Below are 9214 nucleotides of genomic sequence, written 5' to 3'. Positions count from 1 at the left end.
TACAAATTTAGACCTAAGTAGATTAGATTCCTAACCATTTTTTATCTAGGCAACTCCTTACTGGACTTCATCAGTCTAATCTAAGATGCCATCAATTTGAGACTCAGCAGTATTTTGTGTACTACTGAGAAAAGGAAAAAAGGTGATTAAACTATGATTTGACATGTTTATGATCCATACCAATTTCAGGGATATTAACTTGTGAAAAATATGTGCATCTTTGAAGATGAAAAATGGTAGTTGGTTTCAAGGGGTGTTGCATCTTCTCCCTCCTCTCCAAGTGTCTGTTGACATTAAATTGTTTTTTCATTTTTTAGAGAGACAGCAAGTGCAGGCGTGAGTAGGGGGAGAGGCAAGAGAGGGAGAATCCCAAGCAGGCTCCACGCTCATTGTGGAGCCCAACACGGGGCTTGATCCCATGACCCTGGGACAATGACATGAGCCATAATCAAGAGTCACTTGACTGAGCCACTCAGGCGCCCCTCTGTTGACATATTTTTAATGTAGAATTGAATTTAAGGAGACCATTCTTTTTGGAAACCAACTCTTTTGGTTTAACTGCCTATGGAATCCAGCATTTTGGCTAGTTTCTCAGGGTTAAAATTTTCAACATCTCGCCAGAATCCTGCTACCTCAAACAGGTGATATCAGGATGTGAACATTTGGTAGGAAAAGAACACAGGTTAGAGAAGAGACAAAATCCAGGTTGTCAACCATTGTTTTCAACACTCTAATGTGTGTGTGTGTGTGTGTGTGTGTGTGTGTGTATGTGTGTATGTTTAATTTGAAAACTTTTCATCATACAGAAACTTTGTATTATACAGGTAGTCATTTCTGGAGTCTTCAAAAGAAAAACCAAAAGACCTTAAAACAAGCTTGAGAAAACCTGTCACAAGGAAAATTTTATTTTATTTTTTCAAGTTACAAAAATATGTGCATGTCAAAAATACAGTCTTAGTCCACAGAAGAGTAGTTCCAGCCATTTAAAAGTTATACAGAAGGAAAAATCAATGTATATAGGAATCGTAAAACAATACAGTATAACTGCTCAATTCAGTTATTGCTAGTTATATGCAGCTTTTACTTGAGACTGTTCTCTACAAGGGAAAGGGCAGTGTTTGGGCACTGGCTTTTGCTGATACAGGCGTTAAATGGCCAACCCCAGATTAGAATAAGCTCACTTTGAGTAGAATATACCATGTAAGCTTTGCTCAGTACCACAACAGAGTGTGGTCTAAATTTCTGTTCCACCTCCTCCTCCTAGTTGGTTCTATTATCAGAAGTAAAATGTGTAGTTTGGGGCAACAGTAAATGAACTGCTTGTTTTCAAAGTAAGTGGTGAGAAACAGGGACTCTGAGTTGCAATGGAGAAATGAAGCTGGCACGTTTAGCTTAAAAACACTGAAACAATAAACACAAGAATGGAAAAAATGTTAAAGTGTAACAAAAAACCAACGCTAGCCTTTTCTCTTTAGATGTCGAGATGCAACATGAATCAGTCTGTTCTTTTGAAGCCTAGGGGTTGATGAAAACCTGCCTTCCTCTTTTCTCTCTTTAAAAAAGACAGAGACCTAGCCACATAACAGGAACATGTTTAAAAATAGTTCCATTTGCTTCACAGAAGAACAGCGCATCAAATTAAATAACTTTAACTTTAAATAAGTAATAAAAAAAATGCAGACGACAGTGTAAACAACAGAGAACAAATCACTTACTTTGGGGGTGGGTAATACACAGGAGACGTTTGGCCTGAAGTTCACATGGAAGACTTAGCAGGTAAGAGTGTCCCAAATATATAGCAATGGCTTTGTTTCCCACTTTCCTGTCAGACCCTGCAGGGTCAGGCTTATTGCTGACATTTAACCCCCATAAGTTCTTGAAAACATTTGAGATAAATATTGGTGGGAAGTATGAGGCGAACTGGAAGAACCTTTCAAAATCATTCTTAGAACAAAAGTGACATTCGGGACCATTTGGCAAGCACAATTTATGACTTAAACCCTAAAAACAGGTGATATTTTCAGGAGGTAGAAAACAAGTACCAAAAATGTACCATTTGGCCACCCTTCTTAACTTTTGGCCAACCTTGGATCTCTCCATTTTTCACTCCCCATTCTCCCAATAAAGCTATATTAGTCCTACTATACCATTCGGTACCTAACGTTATAAACTTGGAGCTGCCACAAAAAATCTTTTTAAGTAGTTTTACTTTGAAAACCACTGAGTATATCTAATGCTCAAGTATCAACTGGGAACATTTTAGTAAATAAATTCACTCCATAGGGAAACATGCCGACATAAAACAAATACTTAACATGAAAAAAAGACGACTGAACATCTCTATATGCTAGTACATCAGGGCAGCTATGCAAACCTATATTAGTAATACTTTCACTGAACTCATTTGGAAAAGCCTTAGGTTAAAACTGCATTACCAGCATTTACTGGCAATAGCTCTATGTCTTACTAAAAACTTAATCTAATAACAATGAAAAACTCCGCTTTCTCCCAGAGAGTTATGTTGTGCTGATATCCCATAGATAATAGTATAAAAGAATTTCATTTTTGCAATAGGCTGGGCTCACAGTGAGTATGTTAATACAGAGACCATGTGTACAATATAACTGTAAGAATGTCATGAGTGAAATGCATATAAGGCATGTAAAAAACTAGCATTAAAGCTCTTAAGGGCAACGATCCAAACTGGCAGCTGCTAGAAAAGGCGCTGCTATGAATAAAAAAAGTATTAAAGAAACACAGTTTCGGCACATACTAGTTTCTAGTGCTTCCACAATGAAATGAATTACTTCACATAAATTTCTGTTGCTGGAACTAATGGACCAAAGAAGAATGGACTTTAAGTACTAGCCCAATCTTGGAAACGAAAGCAATCGCTTGCAATCTTCCACACGGTGTTTTGAGGATTAGACTGGGCGGTCAGCAGGAAGTTCTGGTTGAAGTAGTGTTGTTTGTTTCCATCAAACTTCACAGTTCCACTGGTCACAACGAGAACTGTGGTCTGGGCCTGAGTAGCTTGCTCTTCACCCACATTAAGGAAAAAAAAAGAGAAGAGGTCACAGTTTCTCTCAATAAACAGATTTTCAGGCTTAAACTACAATGCTTATAATTTGACACAGCAAGAGTTTCATCAACTTTCTCGACCTTGAGCACAATCTTGAAACTGTGCTCTCAAAAAGCAGAAAACTAAATAATCATTTCAAAGCAGATTAAAATTATTTGCCGTCCAGAAAGATTTGGGGTACACTAAAGTTTCTAAGTGAAGAGCTTATATCTAGCACAGGACCCTTTGGTTCCTGCATTTATCCATACTTCATTGGGTTTCTAACAGAGCTGTTTCTTAGTTTGCTTCCTTTTTAAAAATTTTTTAATGTTTATTTATTTTTGAGAGAGACAGACATAGCATGAGCAGGGGAGGGGCAAAGAGGGCGATGCAGAATCTGAAGCAGGCTCCAGGCTCTGAGCTGTCAGCATAGAGCCTGACGCAGGGCTCGAACTCACAAACCATGAAATCATGACCTGAGCCAAAACCAAGAGTTGGATGCTTAACTGACTGAGCCACTCAGGTACCCCTGAATTTTTCATTTTTAACTTGCTCAAAAAAGTAATTACTTCTGTGGCTAAGAGTTGCACATTTGCTTTTGGTGTTAAAGCTCAGTGCTCGCTAGAGGAAGACAAAAGACACAGAAAGACCATGATCTTACCATGAACTGGTTGGCAATCTAACATATTGACCTGGAACTCACTAGAAGGCAACATATCAAAGAAATTGGTTAGGGCTTCTAGCCCTGTAACAACATTTCCATTCCATATTAAAGTGGCCTTGTCCAGATACAGCCTGGTTAGTGCCTAAAGAGAAAGAAAAGAAAAAAAGATGAGGATTATTGTTTCTGGGGAAGCATTTTACAGAAATGGGTTGAAGGGTTACAGGTGGCAGATAAACATTTCCACAGTGCTACTTCCACCTCTACTCCCCTCGCCCCCTGTTGCTGGAAGACACTGTGAGCAAGGTGGCTGCCTTCTATAGACTCTTGGCCTGAATAGATACTTCACTTTAGCCACAAAAAAAACTTGGCCTCCCAACTGGAAGAAAGTTTTAAATGTAAAGTTTTGCTTTCTGTGTTAAAATGAAGTAAACGATCACAAATTTCAAGCAAACGCAGCCCCAAACCAGCTTTAGTCTCCCTCAGTTTTCTAGTTCTGAGAATTAACAAAGTTGCCAATCAGGTCCTACCCATACATTCCAACCCTAGGGTTCCTGTAAGTGTGAGTCATTTAATGTTTGAACCATTTATTGTTGTAGGTTAGGAAGAATTCCTTTTACTACTATGCAAACAGCATATTTTGTTCAAAGGAATCACGAGTACTTGGTAAAGCAGAGTCCTCGATAAGTCAAGTAGTTAAGGCTGAAATAAGGCAAAATCCAACAGTTAACTCCCTGGTCACAGGAGTTTAGTGTCTCACAGGACACATTATTTGCTTAATTCTACAACTTCACTTGGATTAAAACACAAGCCCATTATCTTGACTCTGGTAATAAACTATGTTGCCTTTTTTTTTTTTTTTTTTTTGCTACTTTGTTTTTGAAAGCAGCAAGACACAAAAAACATCCATTGTCAGGTCCCTTGCCCCTGTCCATGTCATCAAACATCAAGTACCAGAAACTTCTTTTATCTTCTGTTTAAAAAAAAAAGACATTTTTAGAGATAAGATATTAACTTCTGTATCTGCAGCATAAAGAACATTCTCTAAGGCAATCCTGTGTGGATAAAAGACCTAGGCAAGGCTGGAGCACACACTGAAAAAATCACTGAGAAGATACCGCTCAGGGATAAATCACAACAAAAAAGCTGACGAAGTGATAACTTGCACTGTTGGATACTAAAAGTATCCAAACCATGTGGATCCTATTTCTGAGTACCAACTATAGCCATGAGCTTTAATCAGAAATTATTAATATACGAAATTAAATGGGCAAATCAAAGAATAGTCCCTGTAGTGCCAAGCTCCTTCACTAGCACTATAATACTATTTTAACCATCTTGGCTGAATGATGGGATTAAAAAAGGTAACATATTTAAGTAAATATGTCAGGTGCCATGTCAAGTGCAGTAAGTTAGTTCCCCTTTACCACCATAAAAGTAAAATGAAGTTAAGAAACGTTGGCAATTTGCCCAAGGTCACTCAATTAGGTAAACTCAACTCAAAGCTGAGTTAGGATTCCAGAGCCCACACTTCCATGATATCACACCAATCCCTCCCTAAACAATGCACTTTATTAAAGAGCAAGTCTACAATCATCGCTTATGCAAGTCAGATGAATAACTGACTGAGAAAAGACCAAAAAACCTGGTACTTAATAAAGAGTAATAGAGTCTAACACTCACCCGTCTTCTTTTGTCCATTGTCTCATAGTAAATATTGACAAATTCCTCAGCAGCTCTACATGCCTGATCTACATGAGTTTTAAAATCCTACAAGAAAAAATTCGTAAGTGTACATTACCACCGCCTCCAACTCCTAACAAACAGAAAACCAACAGAAGCTGATGATTGTAGCTCTATACACAGCTCACATTTTTCCATATAAATTTGGACATTGCAAAGTTCAGGGCTCAAAAGTTTCCAGTTTTTGCATTTTTCACCATTTTAAGATACATATATTAAGGGCATCTCATCCCTCATTAGTGAATGTTTTTCTCAAATATGAATTTACAATCTTTGCTTTGTAACTGGTACTGTTAAGGCTTTTTAGGCTTCCAGTATTTTACAAAACATTCACTTTAATAAAAATGATGTGGTCTGAACCTTTACAAAGGAGGGGGGGAGCATTGAGTTCTCTAAGCCAGAAGTTACCACAAGGAGTTGTTCAGTGGGGAAAAAAACAGGGTACAAATACAGTTCAATAAAATACTTGAAAACAAGACAGGAAACTTCCTCATATTACGTAAAAATTCACTGGCATTTGTAAACAACTGTAAAAACGAAGAGAGATGTTGTCGGGGGTTTTCTCCTGCCGGGAGATTAAGTACCTTTTCCCCCAGCCATTCACTGAACCCACCCTATTATTTGCATTAAGATTTAAGTTTCATTTCTCTACCAGGTGATGGAAAGATAATGGAGAAAAAAGATCGCAAGCCATAAACAAACCCCAACATTCCTGCCTCCCACCAATTCCCATCTCGGGGTCATTTCCAGCAACTCAAAGCAACTGCACAGACTCCGGGAGTCGGGGGTGGTTGGGAGGAGTGGGGGAATAGGGACCCAAGGGGGTTACGGAGAGCGGGCCCCGCCCCGAGGCCCAGCGGGCCAGGCCCTGATTCGCCACTGGACCACGTGACCACCAGCCAGCCCGGCCCAGTGCCCCTCCCCTCAGCCGGCCGAGTCGCGGCGCCACGGCACCCTGCCGCGGCCCGGGCACTCACCACAGACGCGGCCATCAGGGAGCTCGAAGCTGGTTTTTCCGGCGGTGGCGGCGTCACTGCCTCCTCACGTGTCCGTCTCCCTCGGCTGCGGGAGGATCAAATATTTAGGGAGACAGCTAAACCGGCCAAACGCCGAATTCTCCACCCGCCCATTCTCTCCCGGAAGTAGCTCGGTCCGTTGTTAAAAGCAGCCCGACGTTCCAACCTTAAGTACAGTTCCCTTCAGTTCCGACCGTACCCTCCCATCCGTCTCCTGTATTCGCTTGTTTGATATTTCTCTACTTCGTCGGGAAGAAAAATCACTCAGCTTTCGTTAATTGGATACTCTGACAGAAAGTATCCATTTTCCCAAGGACGTGGGACAAGCTAAAAATATCTGAATGGCCCAATAGGAGGACTTCTTTGCTTCAGAAGGCGGGGCCAACGCTGGCCGAAGACCAACGAGAAACGCCCGGAGAGACCTGTATCAGTAGCCTATAGGAAAAAGGGGTGGAGCTTGGGGAAAGGATGGAAATCACACTGCGCATGACTGGTGGAGACAGATTTAAAGTTCTGGAACATTCTGGAAGAATCTAGCCTCACTGAATTGAATCCTACCTGTCTCTGTAGCGTTTGTGAAATTATTCACAGTTTGATTTTGCGCTATTCATAAGGAAAGGCTTATCAAGTTCCTTCATTCTGGGAGGCTTTTTTTTTTTTTTTTTGTCTCTCAGACCTCAAATGAAGATTAGTATACATCGCCACTTACCCGCCTTCTGCAACCTACTCTCTTAACAGCTAAAATTTTACTGAGTGGTGACCACGAGCAAAGTTACTTTTCTAAGCATTTTAATCCATATTACTTCACTTATTACTTCAATAACAATATGAGACAGTCATCTCCGTTTTATGGTTAAGGCACAGTGTGATTAAGTAACCTGTTCAGGGTCACAAACTAGTTGGGGTTCAAGTTCAAACAGTTTAACTACCACTACAAACTGCCTACACTCTCCGGCATCCTTTAAAACCGTTCACCTCAAAGACACCAACAACTTCTGGGTCATCAAATCAGTTAGATATCTCTATAGCCTTACCACCCATAACTGGTTTGTGGCTCCTCATCATAATAGTCCCTCCTTCCTTGGTATCTTCGTGAATCTTCACGAGACCAGTCTCTTCTGTATCTTCTCATACTTGAACGTGTTTTTTTCCCCCGCGGCTCTCCCCTCTTCAGACTAGCTTCAACTGCCAGCGCACCAGCTTCCTTCTATTGCGCACCCCCCTCACCCCCCCGCTTAGTGGCGTCACTTCCGGGGGATGTCTCGTTTTAAAACTTCTCTCTTCTCGCGTGATGTCAATTGCTACTCGTATGCTAATGAATCATACATAGTAACACATCTCCAGACCCCACCTCTTCTCTGATCTCCAGGGCCACATACGGAATTTCGCTAGGTATGAACACCAAAATGCACTACAGGCTTCTTGAACTGCTTGAGTCCAAAATTTCAACTCATTATTTCCTCTGCACTTCCAATCTTATGCATTCGTTTAGTGATCTGTGCTTAAATTCTTGTAATCTTTATTTTTACCACCCCCATCATCATAATTCATTTGTTCATTCAACAAATATTGAGCACATACTATCGATTAGACACTGTGCACGGTTCTGGGAATAGAGTGGTAAACAAAATAGACATGATTCGTATCCTCATATAGTTCACAATATAATGGGAAGGCTACACAATAAAACATTAATGAACTGCAGAGGAATTCCAAGTAACTTGCTCGATTCTGGTCATTTTTTTCAAGCAACCTCTCTCTCTCCACTCCCCTCCCCTCCCCCCTTCCCTTCCCCTCCCGTCTCTTCTTCTCTCCTCTCTTTCTTTCTCTCTTTTATATACAAACTTTATAACTCTTTTCGTTTTTCCAAGATTTTCCTAATCTTTAAAGATCTGGTCTCAATTTGCCTTTCCAGACTTCTCTGCCATTATTTACCAACATTGGCAAAGTTAACTGCCACTGCTTGCCAAAAATGTCATGTTTACTGCTTTATAGGTGATTGTATTTCTTAACTGAGAGCTTAGAATGTGTCTAGTGTTTATTATAAGTTCATTCAATCCTCACCCCTGGAAAGAGACATATTGTTATCTAGGTTTTTAAGAATTTAAAGTGAAGTTCAAAGAGGTTAAGTAAGTTGGTTAAGATGGCCCAGCTTTCAACCCACAGCTGTCTGATCCCAAACTCTTTGCTCTCAGAACACTCTGCTAGTCATGCATTTGCTTAAACTATGCTTCTTTTAAAATGTTTGTTCCCTACATTTCTACCTGCCCTTCAGGGACCAGAGAAGATGCAACCTTCTCCGTGAAGCCTTCCTTCATTTCATGTCCCCAGAACACCAAAGGCTGTGGCCTGTTCTATGGCCATGTTGTCTATTGGTGGGGGAACAATAGTGCTGGGAACTAGAGTGTTGGGAGTACTGAAAGGGGAAAGCTGAGCTAGAGGTGGTGGTAAGGGTCAGAGATTTGCCCTGAATGTTTGCACAGAATTGTGTGCACTTTTATTGATGTGTTACAAGGGCAGGACGCTGGGCAAACATCATAGGAAACAATGTTGGGTTCTGGTTGCTCAAAACCGTGAATTTAAACCAAATGAAAACTATGTTTAGGGGGACAAATGGGAACCAGGCAAACAAGACATGGAATAGCTCTTCACTAGATAATTGCACACGTGTAAAAAGCAGGGAGATTGACTAGGAAGGGTATGAAAAGGCTTTTCTTGGGACACAGAATGGCA

The 9214-nt window shown here is 40.6% G+C and overlaps 1 protein-coding gene across 4 annotated transcripts; it reads right to left on the bottom strand.

Annotated features, from left to right (window-relative positions):
• Positions 1–876: 876 nt before the first annotated feature.
• Positions 877–7695, bottom strand: NXT2 (nuclear transport factor 2 like export factor 2). 4 transcript variants are annotated; one of them, XM_004000788.6, is made up of 5 exons: positions 7516–7695; positions 6443–6527; positions 5406–5492; positions 3723–3867; positions 877–3039 (listed from the first exon to the last, which is right to left on the bottom strand). In XM_004000788.6, the coding sequence occupies exons 1-5, from the start codon at positions 7611–7613 to the stop codon at positions 2858–2860; spliced, it is 597 nt and encodes a 198-aa protein (XP_004000837.1). In that variant the 5' UTR covers positions 7614–7695; the 3' UTR covers positions 877–2857. The 4 variants fall into 4 exon arrangements, with proteins under 4 accessions (XP_004000837.1, XP_019679713.1, XP_044906863.1 ...); XM_019824154.3 differs by lacking the exon at positions 7516–7695 and adding an exon at positions 6681–6822; XM_045050928.1 differs by lacking the exon at positions 7516–7695 and adding an exon at positions 6648–6666.
• Positions 7696–9214: the final 1519 nt, after the last annotated feature.

This window comes from Felis catus, chromosome X, assembly GCF_018350175.1.
Source record: "Felis catus isolate Fca126 chromosome X, F.catus_Fca126_mat1.0, whole genome shotgun sequence".
Lineage (NCBI taxonomy): Eukaryota > Metazoa > Chordata > Mammalia > Carnivora > Felidae > Felis > Felis catus.
This window is presented reverse-complemented; position numbering and strand designations above follow the sequence as displayed.

Coding starts and splice junctions, on each gene's coding strand:
- NXT2 (XM_004000788.6), bottom strand. CDS start 7,613: ATGAGAAGATACAGAAGAGACTGGTCTCGTGAAGATTCACGAAGATAC. Junction 5,493..6,442: donor CCCTGATGGCCGCGTCTGTG/GTGAGTGCCCGG, acceptor TTTTTCTTGTAG/GATTTTAAAACTCATGTAGA. Junction 3,040..3,722: donor AGATTGCCAACCAGTTCATG/GTAAGATCATGG, acceptor ATGTGGGTGAAG/AGCAAGCTACTCAGGCCCAG.